Source organism: Sinocyclocheilus grahami, unplaced genomic scaffold (genome assembly GCF_001515645.1).
Source record: "Sinocyclocheilus grahami isolate Dianchi unplaced genomic scaffold, SAMN03320097.WGS_v1.1 scaffold137.1, whole genome shotgun sequence".
NCBI classification, from domain to species: domain Eukaryota; kingdom Metazoa; phylum Chordata; class Actinopteri; order Cypriniformes; family Cyprinidae; genus Sinocyclocheilus; species Sinocyclocheilus grahami.
In genome coordinates, this window is record NW_015505316.1 from 785,006 (window position 1) to 800,219 (window position 15,214).

Here is a 15,214-nt window from a genome sequence, read left to right on the forward strand (position 1 = left end):
ACTAATAAACATACCAATAACTTTTTTGAAAGTCACGTTAAACCTAAAAAAAATTTTAAACTTTGAATTTAATCCATTTGAATGGACATGATGCTTCTGTTGATGAGGAACAACATTAGTCATAAGCAGAAGCAAATTCTCATCATTCTGAGAAAAAGCCCTTATAATAACAATTGGACTATATTTGTCCAAGAGACCAATTGGACTATATTTGTCATCAATCATCCATCATCTTCCTGTCCCTTTTCTTTGTTCTCTTTCATTTCTGTCCCCACAGTGTGGAAGGAGTATGTCTCAGCCAAATGAATCTTGGATGTTTTTAGGTTGCAACTCATGTGTTCCATTTTGTGTGTTTGGTTGCCTTGAGCTCCAAGTCTTTGTGTGGAGTTTGAGCCTTTGCTCAGGGCTGGTGTAGACAATGACCTGATAGCACTTCTTACCGGTTGCGGAGGCACGTTGAGGTTGGATATCGCAGCAGGATGTTGCCAGGTGCACTTGCTAAGCTGAAGCACAACACGAGAACGCAGGGGTTTGGACTGGTGTGGTCGAGGCTGATGTGTTTCTTGAGCTTTGGATATCAGAGGCTTCTGGGATATAGGTGAAGGTTCTTTCTTTGGTAACTCCACAGTCTGCTGAGGTGGGATGGTATTGGACAAAGCAGAGGAAGAGAGGACGGCGGTGGAAGGGACCGGACATTTGGCTTGAGTTTCAGAATATTTGCTGGCCCTATTGGTTGATTTCCCTGTTTGTGTTGCATTGGCTACAGTTTTGTTGGTGTTAATGTGGGTGGAGCTGCTCTTTGGGTGAAGGGTTGAGAAATGCCAGGTGGTTTTGTGTCTCTGTTTGGTTATCGCCACTGTCTCACCACTATACAGCAATAGAAAATCTCTTTGACTGTTTAGCGGCAAGAGTTTCAGTCCACAGCAAGACTTATTGAAGATTTCCAAAGTAAGGTCTGAAATGAAAGGGTGTCACATCTACAACAAGTGTTGTCACACACCTAATTTTATCAAGTTCTAACAAATGTTCACAGCTTTCACACACATGCATTATTCAAACAAACTACAAGGTTTTATCCCATTTAGAATTGCACATTTTACACTGTTACGTCACATTTATAACACGTTTGTTTGTACATAATTGATTTATATGTGGTTATTTTATTAAACAAACAACTCACCAAGTGTCTCGGTGACCGTCTGTGGTATCACATCTTTCAGTACTTCACAGTTAGTATGCAGGGCAGGGTTACAATTCATCTCGAGCAACCAGACCTGCCCAAAAGAAGCACATCACAATTGAAGTGACTTCCCAGGCTATGAAGATAAAAGGGGTCTTTTGTTAAAGTGACCATATTTCTGTAATGAACTCATTTTGTAGTTAAGTGGTCAATAAATACATATATATACACACACACACACACACACACACACACACGTTTACTTAGCTATCTAAATGGGGACATTCCATAGGCGTACTGGTTTTTATACTGAACAAACTGTATTTTTTATCACCCTACACCTAAACCTACTACCCCTTAAAGAAAACGTTCTGCATTTTTACAATAAAAAAAACTTTGTTTACTTTATTTCTATACCAGTTTTACAAATGAGGATGTCCCCAAAGGGAGGTTTTTGGAGATTTTGTCAGGTTTAGCTCACTTTTGGGTACAAATTTGTCCCCAAAATATGGTTAAGTAGGTTCAAACACACACACACACACACACACACAGCCGTTCAAAATAATTTTTAATGTTTTTTAAAGAAGTTTCTAATTCTCATTCTAATACGCTGATTTATATTTAATGTTGGAAATAGTTGTGCTGCTTAATATTTTTTGGACATGTGATACTTTTTTCAGGATTATTTGATAAGTAAAAAATAAATAGAAATTTGTGTTACAATATATACTACTATTCAAAAGTTAGAATTTTTTTTATCACATTTTTTTTCTTTCTTTTTCTTTTTTTAAAGAAATTAATACTTTTATTCAGCAAGGATGTGTTATGAATAAATGCTGTTCTTTTTAACTATGTATTCATCAAAGACAAAAGCATAACAGGTTCTAAAAAAATATTGAGCAGCACAACACTGATAATAAATCAGCATATTAGAATGATTTCTAAAGGATCATGTGACACTGAAGACTGGGGTAATGGCTGATGAAAATTCAGCGCTGTGTCACAGAAATAAATTATATTTAAAAGTATATTAAAACAGGAAACCAACATTAGAAATTGCAATAATATTTCACAATATTACTGTTTTTTTCTGTAATTTTGATCAAATAAATACAGCCTTGATGAGCACAAGAGACGCAAAAAACACTAAAAATCTTACTGATCCCAAACTTTTGAACAGCAGTGTATAATTAAAAAAATGCATTTAAAACATTTATAATGCTTTTCATTTTATAAATAATTTATAAATAATTTTATATAATTTATGAAAGTTATGCTTTTGGCTATTTTGACCATGGTAAATCCAGTATGTGATGACTCTGTCAAACTACTAAACAGCCATCAACACACACATTTGAACCATGAACACTGTTCAGAGTAACTATCAAACGATTCTCAGTGACTGACGACAATATCAGCATGCACCCAAAACAATGAGGAAGCACAAAACAGTAGAATTACTGTGAATAATCTATGCACTGATCTAATTCATTAAAATAAAGAGAAACCAAATAATTACTATATGATCTTTGTTTACATATATGTCTAGTCACCGGTTCCTTTATGTACCAGCAACAAAAAAACCTACAGCAGACTTTCGCCAGTAGATGGCAGTCTTACCCTATTCAAATAGCTCTATTTATTTTACAGTAATCACGTATATTTTGCCTAAACTACAAATATGTTTATCACACTAATTTTTGTTATCTCGGCGAAGATGACAGTGTAAACACATGACAAGATTACACACTGACACTGAGTGTGAATCACATGTACACATTTCAGTGAAGGATGTCAAGTATTGAATATTTCTAATGCAAGTCTCGTAAGGTACTGTTACAGTTTGCTGTGTAATGTATTATCGAGTTAATGCTGTACAATGTAAATGTTGTTGGTTGTTATGTGTGAATCCATAATGATCCGGTAACCTGGAGACCAGAATGTTCCTGGCCTGGGGACGGCATGTTTATGCCGACAGTACACAAGTTGCCTGGAAACTCTTGAATTTTAATTTAGGATGCTCCAAAGGGGACAACCGGCCTCTGAACATCATGTTTGCAGAGAATCATGCCAGCATTAGAAAACTGTATCATAATTGTCTTAAAGAAACTAAGGAGATTACAGAAGAGATAAATAAAGGCTTTCTATTTGTAATGCGTCTTACCGCATTCAGAGGATAATTCTAAAACTAATCTGCTTTCGGGCTTCAAATACACACACATTTCGCTCTTATAAACACTCTTTTGTGTCTCACCTTGAAATCCTCATCAATCAAGAAGTCACAACCAATTAGGTCAAAGTAACCAAGTTTGCAGTCCAGCTTGCCTTTGACAGCTTGAAAGCACTGGATGATAATATGTTGCATCCTTTTCTGCAGAACGACAAAACACTTGGTTAGGATGCAGTTTAATTATTGAAAACTCAAATGAAATGTCGTTCATCTGTTTTAGAGTTGATATTTGCCTGTCAAAAATGTTATTATCTTTTGAGCTCCAAGATAAAATGCTGCCCTTCATTTAGCACATTCTTATTTTCCTATTCGGTTTCATCTTTCTCAATATATTTGATGAGCTTCCCTTTTAATATTTCATATACTCCCAAAACCATTGTTACCATGACAACAGTACAACTGCATCCTTTCAAGCTATTTGAATAAATCTACATGCAGTTATTACTTTATAAGATACATGTAGACATCCCTACTAAGTCAGATTAAGAGAGATTATCAGTTAATCACTATTGATTTTAACTTATCATATAAACCTATAAAAATTATTTAAAATAGTTATCAAACTCACTGCAAAAGGACCCAGAGCCCAATCTTTAGGCAGACCCTTCGGCAGCATGTACGTCTCATTAATGTATGCATTGAAGCGATCCATGGACCAAACGGTCTCTTCTTTTAGCATGCTGTAGAGAGGATTTTTCTTCTGCATGTACTGAAACAAGAAATTTTAATATCTTACAGCCGGAATAAAAGCAATATATATATATATATATATATATGAAGAGTTCAGATGCAAAAGCCTCTAAGTGCTGTCTGAAATTTTCTTCTAAAATGAGCATTTTTCTCAGGCTCCTATGTTTATTTCACTTTAATGGCAATGAAAATAACCTATTTATTGCCCTTAAAGTGAAATTACTGAACTATACTGAACAATTACTGAATTATATATTAATTAAGCTTTTAATACACATTATCTTACTTGATTGGTCAGGTGGGCTGTGATATTGTCTGAGTTTGGGTCATAAAGGTTACATGTCAATCGGATGTAACCATGACGAAAAAACACCATGTATGGCGAGGTGCAAGCAATTAGAAAATATGACCGTACATCAAATTTCCGGCCTTTTAGAAGCAAAGGGTTCTGGATGTACCTTAAAGAATGAGAAGAGCATAGAAAAAATCGTTAGTACTGATTAAATATGATTTTTAAAAATATATGAATTTAACGTGAATATGTATCAGGAATTTTAATTTAAAAATAATATATAAAATATTATTATTTATTAATATATTAATTTAATATATAATACATATTATAATTATATATAAATTCTAGAATTATTTTTAATTTATTATTAATGAGTATTAATTTAACTAGTATTTTTAAATATTTATTTACTAATTGTTGTGTTAATTTTGTGTATTCTTTAATACTGCTGATTTCAGTGAATTGCTTGCCAAGCTGTTCTAACATCCTCAAAATTAAAAGATAAATCTTTGTAGTTTTGTTTTGCTAGCATGACAGAAACTAGCCCATGACCGGATCACTGCCTCCCTGCAGAGCCGGAGATGCCTGTTAGCTTCCTCTGTGGCATAGCTACTGCATTTTGTAATGCTGACTGATTTGATTTCTGAATGAAAAGTTTAGAATATAGACATCAAGCTCTTTTCGATTGATGCCTGTGGCATTGGCCATGGATTCGGCAGGATTATAGGACACTGAAGGCATGATTCACAGCATGATTACATATAATTAGAGCATGTGACCTTTTGAAATTATCAGCTTTACTCACTTTTGAACAATCCGAGCTTGTGGCAAATTGAAAGGTGACTTCCTGTTGGACTGCTGCTCTATTGTGTTCTGCAGTCGTTCTCTGAATGTGCTTATGTCTTCTGGTGTCCGCAGTAGAAAAATACCACGGCCTTGGTTAAGGCCTGTGGGCTTGCAGATCCACATGCTGGATTTATCACTACATATTCCTGAAGACAACATCAATTTTGCATTCATTAGATGCAGTACTGTGTTTATTTCCAAAGTTAGGAATCTATATATATACTTTATATTTAATATACTTTAAAATATAATTTATTCATGTGGTGGTAAATCTGAATTTTCAGCAGTCAATACTCCAGTCTTCAGTGTCACATGATCCTTCAGAAATCGTTTAATATGATGATTTATTATCAATGCTGAAAACAGTTGTGCTTTTTTTTAAAGGATTTTTTGAAGAATAAAAAGTTAAAACAGCATTTATCCAAAATATAAGTCTCTACTACTATTTAAAAAAATCCATTTAACATATCCTGGCTGAAAAGGTAATTTATTTTAAAAAAGGACAAACATACTTATTTTCAATTTCATACTTGTATAAAATAAATACTGAAAAAACAATGACAGATTCTACAAAAAATATTACAAATATTAACAATGTCACACTGAAGACTGGGGTAATGGCAGCTGCAAATTCAGCTTTGCCATCAACAGCAACAAATTATTTAAAATATAAAATGAATAAAATTGATTTTAAACTGTTTTCTTTTACAGTGTAAATTAAATAGTAAATTCTAAACCTTGGTAAGTATAAGAGACCACCAAAAGCATTAAAAAAAAAAAAAACTTAAGGACCACAAAATTAAACTGTATTTCCTTATCAACTGTATCTATCCATATATTTAACCTGTAGTCATACCATTAAAGAAAGCCTCTCTTTCATATTTCATATCCATACGAAAAGTGACAGGAAAAAAATCCTCCAGCCTCATCCTCCTGCAACATGTAAAAAAATTTTGTATGTAGATGCAGCAATTAAATGAAAAAAAGGAGGAGAAGAATATTGCAGTGGCTACACATGTTACTCTGGTGAAGTTTTTCCATTTATAACCTGTTTCCACGTCCATAGTTGACCTTGCTGCTGACTCTGTCATACTCCCGCAGGCTGTTCAGAAGGCCTATCTTAGTGGTCAGGACCTTATTATTGGGTATCTGGTAAATCAACTGGCCACCTGTATGAAAATAAACAGTAATAAATGGTAATATGTGCATGGTAATAAACTTTTTCATGATTGCTGTGAACCTGACATAACAAAAACAGATCACCTGCTCTGAAGCTGTAGTAGGGAGCAGGTGATTTAGTTTCACACCACTTCAGCTTGTAGTCCGTCCTGGTCTTGTCATATATGCGCTGCCAGCCTCGACTTTCACAATATGATACAACTCTAAATATCAGATCAGACCAAGATATCTGTGTCATGTTTGAAAGACACTTAAAAAACGGTTTTGAATCTCCAAATGCCTTTTTATTTTGTAAAATGTAATTATTCATTAGAAGCCACTGATATATACTGATTATAGTAGCAGGCCTCTCATGGACCTACTGCAGACTAAAGGCCAAAGAAAGACCAAGACAAACACCAAAACTGCAGTGTGTCCACAATTCCTTAAGTCGAGTTGTATAATTTGTGCACATTATAACACATTACAAATCATTATGTTAAAAATAAATATCAACATCCCAGCCCAAACACAAAAGGTGCTTTTTTTTTCACTCACATGGAGGCCCCATTGCTTCCCCCAAAGTAGAAGAAGGGTCCAGGGCCCCTTGGATCTTCAGGCCGCTTGTCTCTGTCCCTCTCAACAAATGAGACACTCACTGATCATGTACACACAAGAAATACAAAGTAAACTTCACTTTCTTAATGCATACAAATAATACATAGACTACTATATTTTACGTTATATATAGAGACAAAATTGGTTGAAAAATTGGTAATGATCCTTGTAAAAATCGTGAATGTCGTTACTTGTGTTGGCTGGGGCGGATTGAAGTTGCAGTAGTGGGAGACACCTGATCCGAGAAGGTGTGTAATTACTCTCACCTCCTCTTCCTGACCAGTGAGTGCACGCCTGACTAGACTTAACTCTGTATCATGTTGTCTAGTTTGTTTGCTGGCACTCAGCCAATTCAGATTAAATAAGTCACTCTACAATTACTGTGGCATTTTAGCTTTAAAACTTATCGATACTACCAATTCTACAATATATTCAAATTAATTTGATGTAAATTATTAAACAGAAGTATCATACATTTTTGTAATTTATCTTAAACAAGATATTTTACAAACGTAATAATAACAACACAATAATAATAATTACAAACATAATTGTAATAATTTAATAACTAAAATAATTGTAAATATTTATTTCAAACAAAATCAATTTTACAAGCATAATTTATTTTAATAATAATAATAATAATATGATAGTTATTATTATTGTTGAGGTTTTGTATTTGTAATGATTGTAAACATCAATTATAAGACCATATATTCTATTCCAAGTTCCAAGTTATAATGTTTTATGGCTGCACTCAGTAATCTTTCTTTTATTTAACAAGTTGTACATATAAAGATACAAATAATACTTAAAATATATTCAGTCCTATCCAAATAATATATATATTATTATTATCAGCATCTTAATATAAACCGTTTTACATCATTTTTGCCTCATGGGGGCAGCCATGTAGAGATCAGTCAAATACTACGCACTAATATCCCCTAATAAATGGACACCATTTTTCATTGCTTTGCCTTTCTCATTTTCTCATCTCTGTATAGACTATTAAACTACAGTACAGAACCCATGATTGTCTCCCCATCTACAACACAAACACACTTACACACCACACCTGGCAGGGCTCCATCTGTATGTTTTACTCTGTGAGTGACCCGCCTCCTCCTCTGTGTCTCCTTGTTCTTCTCCTTCTCCATTTCAGCTTCGTTCACATGTTGTAGCACCATGACCTCGATCCCAGCACTCAGCGGACTGTCCTTCTCCACCTCGTCTGATTGGCCCTGGTCGTCCATCGTCTGCTGTGAGTCTCCACAGACATGCTGTGTGTCCTGTCTCTGTCCAGAACCTGGCTCTTCTCCGTGCTGACGAGGCTCAACCCTGCTCTCACATGACATCACAGTCACTCCCCTCCAACCAGCCCAGGTCTACGGAGAAAAAAAACGGATTTTCCAGCAGCAGTGCCCGACTGACCTCTGTAAAGCCAGTGATCCAGAAAAAAGCAACATCAGATATGCATGGCTACGTTTCAGCTTGGTATTTATTGTGGTCACTGGAATAAAACAGAGGAGTTGCTTGAGAAAATAACCTTGAAACTCCAGTATAAAAAAAAACGATTTGAGCTCTAGCACACATTTTTAGCAAAATAATACATTGATATTATGGTAAATGAATACAACTTAAAAACGCATAATTAAAGACATAAAACAGTACACATTAGATACATGGCCGTAACCAGGGTTTGAAAATTAGTGAGGGCTGGGGTGGGGTTAAGAATTGTGCTATAATAACCCCTACAAACACAACTCATTATATACACTAACAATTTAAACAAGACAGACATGTAGATGTTTGTGAACGATGTCTTCTCTGTTTTAGAGAGATGAACATTGCTAAATTATACCATATTTATTGCATCAAAATTTGTTAATACTTTACTATAGGCTAGGGTGGGTAATTTTATCTGTTGTTTATTATTCATGTAACAATACATATTACTGTTAGCCTATAGTTTTCATTAATAACCCTTGCTATATAGATGATAACTTTGTCCAGTGCTTTTATGAATGTTTCTAGCATGATTTTGTCAAAATATAACTGCTATACTGAATGAAATGGCTAGTTTTTGCATTTTTCATTTTATTCTGAAGGCTAACATATTGTGCTACAGATCTGTGTACTGGTGTTGAACGCTACTGCTTTTGATAGCGTTGATGATACACAATTATGTTGTTGTTTTTGCGTTTTCCTCACCGAATGTGGTATCCTGTCTGTGGGCTTTTTTTTTGATTACTGTCAGTTTAAGTGCCAGATGTTGCTAAATAACGTAAGAAAAATAAAAACCGCAAAAATAAATAATAATAAACCGACATTAGTTCAAATCTTTTGTAAATAAGATACGATAATGATATCGCTATCCCTGATTACTGTCAGTTTAAGTGCCAGATGTTGCTAAATAACGTAAAAAAAATAAAAACCGCAAAAATAAATAATAATAAACCGACATTAGTTCAAATCTTTTGTAAATAAGATACGATAATGATATCGCTATCCCTAAACTGCAATACCTCGCTTTATTAACTTTCTAAAGTGTCAAATTAAGTAAGAAAGACAAGTCCAAAGACGTTAATAATAGCTGGATCTGGCAACACGGCGGAGGCAGCGCCCCCCTCAGTGAGTCCGCCAGCGTCTCGCAGCGATCATTTTCACACCACGGACGCTAAACATTCTTGCAAACTGTCTAAACTGAATTATACATGCAGACACTCATATGAGGAGTTTTAAACCGCAAATTAGTCTTTCAGAGAAAATTAACTTTTGAACATGAAAATTTTACCGAGGACCAGACCTCGGTGGCCTAACTGGCTACGGCGATGATTAGATATTTAAACCAGGACAAATGAGATTAGCTAAACAGCAACTATCAATTTAGTAAATACAAATTGTATTAAACTTACACTGATTTTGGAGGTCACAAAATATGTTTATTCTTCCGTTCCTCTTTTTAAAAGTTCCTGTCTCCTCTGGGAACAACTACACCGGCCGTGTTTGTATGATATGGCAGTGTATCATTGTTTATTCAGTCCATGAACTTAAAATACTTTTGGAGCATGCTAACTCAATGCTCACCAAACTAGACAGGCCAATGTAAACAACTGCGTGTTACCTAGGAAACAGGTGTCTTAGCAACAGCTGCTACTGAAGGCTAGACTCTCAGAACAAAAGAATCACTCCAGGAAATGATTCCCAGCGTTTCCAACCTACACCATTCATTATTAATTGTGCTGCGGATCACTGTTTTGGCATTACAAGTAATGTGAGAATGCAATAAATTGTGCGCACTGATGCCGTTTGTTTGATCTCTCGTAAGCTATTGTGTTCAATTAGGTGTAAAAACATATTAGCCATGAGGAAATGAGATCTATTGTGGGTTAAAACAAAACACACTCGATCCTTACTGGTTCTTCTTTTCTTATGTTGTTCTGTAACATCAAATATCTTAATTTCAAAATGGATGAATGTCCTATTAAAAATTCTTAAGCAGTGGGTTTAATTTCTTGGCTTGTATAAAGGCTTATTCATCTCTTTATGTTTTTTGTCAAGATTGTGTTGTCATGGGTAAAACATCAAACAAAGAACAAACCTTCAATAAATATCAACCCCAAACACACCTGTCTCTATGCAATTACTCTTATAATAAAGATAGACGCTAAACATGCAGATCTTCATAGGTCGTATTTACATTCTAATCATGTGTTAACAATATTGTGTTGCATTAGACTCCTAAAAACAAGTATTTTCATATAGCCTACTGTAGTGATGTCTACCATAATGATTCTATTGAACTTTTCTTTAATTTAATAGTTTTTGCTTTGAAAACATATTATCGGCATCAGTGTTGGGAAGGGAAATGTATTAGGTTACAGATTACAAGTTACACTATTTAAAATGTAAAAAGTTGAGTAACTATTTCAATGACTTTTATTAATAAATCTCTATCTGCGTTCACATGATCTAAATATGCACAACATGGTTAAAGGGGTCATAGGATGCCCATTTTCCACAAGTTGATATGATTCTTTAGGGTCTTAATGAAAAGTCTGTAACATAGTTTGGTTAAAATTTCTCAATGGTAGTGTAAAAAACACCCTTTTTACCCTGTCAAAAACAGCTCTTTTCAGAATAAGCCGTTTTGTAGTATTTTCCTTTAAATGTTAATGAGCTCTGCTGACCCCGCCTCTCTCTTCAGCTGCTCTCTGAGAGACTGTTTACTTTAGCCGCATTCATCATGAAACTTGCTAATTAGCTCATTACTAGGAAAGGCGATTTGCAAAGATTCATTAAAAAACCTTATACTGGATCACGAATGATTCGCGCGAAAATAGACGCATTTAGGTTGATCGGGGGCGCATTCCCTCCAGAAACAAATGTAATCCACTGCGTCTTCAGCGGCTCAGATGTCGGGAGTAAATGACGACTGCTATGTTCATTACAACAGAACACCTCAATCGCTTAGGAGTCATTCTTGTCTACATCTGCTCCGGCGGTGAAACAATGGTGGACTGATGACATCTCACTCAGGGCGGGTCTAAGGTAAGATGCCAGTCCAGTCTGTGCTGAAACAATACTGTCAATCAAATTATCGTGGGAGGGGCCTGTCTGTGTGATGTCACACCCCAGCACCAGTCTTAAAAAGTGAAGCCATCGCGTTTCGATCGCCCCCAGGTGGCTGGTCCCAGTATAGGTCATAAACCCCGCCCTCTCCATGTAATCTAATGGGACATGAGACAAACTAAATAATTCAATTTCACTTCAAATCATTGTTTCCAAAGATGGCTTTTGTCATTTGATGTAGATTTTATCATGCTGAGGTAAGTTCAAGTATTCGTTTTTAAAATAATTTTGGTTTTAGTTAGTTAAGTGATGCTATAAAAACGGGAGTGTGACGTCATGATTGACAGCTGAGACTGACAGCTTCTCTGAGTGAACTGAGGTGCCAACGGACTTTTTCAGGATCTTTAGGAGGATATTGGAGTTGTATTTACCTTATTTTAACACAATCCTCTCAGCAGACAAAAATTGGAGCAGTCAGGCTAATTAAAACGGGGTCAGGGGCGTGTGCTTGCAATCGACTCTGCGGGAGTGTGGGCGGGACGTGGCTCCACTTCGCTCGCTACTGCGCAGACTCTGGTCCCAAGTTCTCTACTGCGCAGACTCCGGTCCCAAATCAGCACAATATGGCTGCGGCCTGTTGGGACAATGGCGGCTTCGCTTTTCTTCAGTGGAAGAGATTGAAGGTGCATCCATCTTTTTTTACAGTCTATGTGTCACACAGAAAGGCATCTGAGATCGGCTCGATTTGAGAAAGGGGTAAAGATTTTAGTAGATTAAAAAGTTATCATCATTATAGGGTGGTTGTGTACACACACTGCCAACACACATCTCAGTTCAAACAACTTGTAAAAGTGCATGTAGCATCCTATGACCCCTTTAACATCTCTGTCCCTGCTGCAAAATGTGGAAATCAAAATCTAATTTTAACCTGGAAATAAACTGAAAGTTTTTAGAATTTTGAAACAATTAAAAAAAAACTTTGCACTATTTCCAGGTCACTGTAAATTTGTGACGCAGAGTTGGGGAGTAACTAGATACATGTAATGGAATTACGTAGTTTATTTAAATAAATTTAACTAAAATAAGTTACAATTACTGAGAAAAATGCGTAATTACAGTTATTTAAGAAAATGTTTTTAAAAAAATAACATCTGAATATTTTCACACACATACAGAGGTGATTTATTTCTTTCCCAAATTTCATTGCTTTAAAATATGAGATGCCAATGAATCATGAGTTTAGGACACAGAATAGGACACATGGTTAACTGTTTTGTTTCCTATTTGGGTTTATATGCTTTATGTTTTAAGATGAACCGTTTTCTTCCTAGGCTTTGTTAGATGCAAGTGTTTCCTGTCATAGATATGCAAATATTTGATTTCAAAAACAGTATCATAGCTATTAAACTATATCTTATTATTTAAATCTGTATTTAACCATAGAATGATCTCAAAGTAAAAAGAGGTGTTAAAGTGTAATTTTGTGGTGGCTGTGCTTTAAAATTTAATTATTATAATTTTAATTCAAGTGAAGAAGGATTTTGAAAGTATGACAGCAATGAGTGTTGAGTAGTGTAAGGTTAAACCTGCCTGCTTTAAATGTTTCAAAATGATTAAAAGTTGAAAACATTCATTATAAATTTAGAAAAGTAATCAAATGTAATCAGTTACATTAAATTAATGTTTTATATTTAGAGGTGCTAGTCATATTGCACATATCCTAAATTTCAGGGTGTCTCCCAGAAAGTGTGAAAATTACTGCTCTTTATAACAACCGACTCTGGAAGACACACCCAGACACCAGTGGTAGTTAACTGTAATCCCACTCATGACACTCATTTGACCCCCTCCCCTCCCCCCTCCCCTCCTCTAAACCGGCTTCCACACAATCCCAGTAGTTTCTGCTAGGTCTTGCTCAATGGGTAGAATTAATCCAGTGTGATCAAGAACTCATGGAGGGAAGAACTGAATACACCACTCATTTCAAGAAATATATAGTTATACTTATTAGCAGATTAATTACTCATTTTGAGGGTCAGTGAATAAAAATGCTATTTTTAATTTTATTCCCTAATTTTTATAAACATATTTCATTGTATAAAGTAAAGGAAAAACACTGCATTTTGTATCCCGTGAATATGTTTTTGACTGTCTTTTACTTCAAGCCACAAGCTCTTAATGCAGTAGCTTCACGTTGTCAGATATGGCTTGTAGTTATGTTAGTACATTGCTGGTTTCAGCCACACCTTGCCAGTAGGCTGCAATCTGATAGACGCTGTGTACAGAGTGCTGTGTAGGTGGACAAAGAAAACAGGTTTGTTTTACAGCCATGTAACTCCCCTGGCTCACCATCTGCTTATGAGTATGTGTGTGCGTTTGTGAGAGAGAGAGAGAGAGAGAGAGAGAGAGAGAGAGAGACTGTATATTTGTTTTTGGAGGACTGACCTATTCCTCATCATTGCCACCAACCAGGAAGTACTGAATTGTTTACATACATACAGTAAACACGAGGAGTGTAGGAGAGGAGTGTTGAGGATTGGACAGGAGAAACAATGCATTTTTAATGCTCTTAACAGTCGGTGAAAAGTGATGTCATCTTATTGTCATCATGTTATGCCAACAATTACTTGTTTCTCAGTCATCAGAACTTGATCAACTGACATATTCGTCAAGTAAATGAGGGGTGACGTGGTTATTTTGTACAAGGAGCATTAATGAGATAAGGAACACAAGGCCCTTTAAAAATTATATGTGTTCAAGAATATGTGTTTAGGAGTTGTGATAAAAAACCGTTTGCAAACTAATCAGTATGACTACTACTTATCCACCCTAAAGCTATGTCACAGCCGTTTAAACACGTGTTCATCTTGACAGCCCGTTCTACTTCATTAGCAATCCTAGGTTAACCTCACCCTCTGTTGGTTGGAATCTAGTTTGACTACATCTGAGCAAGCACAGACCAGTGCTGGAACTCTCCAGTGTTTCCGGCAATGTGGAATTTTCTTGTGATGTCACACGATGGCAAGCTCTTCTGCTGCCTTCATTTGAACTTATTTAACTCAGTTTAATGCTCAGAAACATTCTGTTGTTTTATAATTTACCTAATTTTTATTTAAGTTTAATTGTAAACAAACATTAATAGATTCACAATTCTATGCTTGATTATCCAATTAGTACCAATAACTGGTTAAATAGTTTCTATTAAAATGCTGATGTACTGTAGTTTACTAAAGAAGTAATGGTACTGAAGGTGTAACTTAAACTGGGAAAACACCTTTGCTACTTCTAAGAAATGTTTCTAATTGAATGAGTCAACTGAGCACTTGGCAGCATTTAAGATCCTGTCTGGGTGTATCTCAGCTATTAACTTTAAATTATAATTATGGATTTCAAACAGGATCTCACCCTGAAGCCATGTGACTTTTCACAAATATGTGATTACTCAGGAAATTTGCATTAACACCAGAATACCTGAGACTCTGGTGATGTAATAATGTAATATTCCTGAGTTTTTACAGAATATTTTATGTTCATGTGTGTGTAATATATATATACATATATATATATATATATATATATATATATATATATATATATATAGAGGTGTGAAAAAGTGTTGGCT

At 35.3% G+C, this 15,214-nt stretch overlaps 1 protein-coding gene across 1 annotated transcript in view; it reads right to left on the reverse strand.

Annotated features, from left to right (window-relative positions):
• The window catches only part of LOC107591093 (protein polyglycylase TTLL10-like), a 23,032-nt gene continuing 7,818 nt past the window's right edge, over positions 1-15,214 (reverse strand). The window contains exons 2-12 of the mRNA XM_016280105.1: positions 8,096-8,405; positions 6,958-7,057; positions 6,505-6,623; positions 6,290-6,410; positions 6,098-6,174; positions 5,201-5,387; positions 4,387-4,558; positions 3,979-4,119; positions 3,435-3,551; positions 1,181-1,274; positions 1-955 (exon numbers count right to left, since the gene is read on the reverse strand). Coding sequence (XP_016135591.1) covers positions 222-955; positions 1,181-1,274; positions 3,435-3,551; positions 3,979-4,119; positions 4,387-4,558; positions 5,201-5,387; positions 6,098-6,174; positions 6,290-6,410; positions 6,505-6,623; positions 6,958-7,057; positions 8,096-8,405 — 2,172 coding nt within the window. The 3' untranslated portion in view covers positions 1-221. The remainder of the gene's footprint in view (positions 956-1,180; positions 1,275-3,434; positions 3,552-3,978; positions 4,120-4,386; positions 4,559-5,200; positions 5,388-6,097; positions 6,175-6,289; positions 6,411-6,504; positions 6,624-6,957; positions 7,058-8,095; positions 8,406-15,214) is intronic.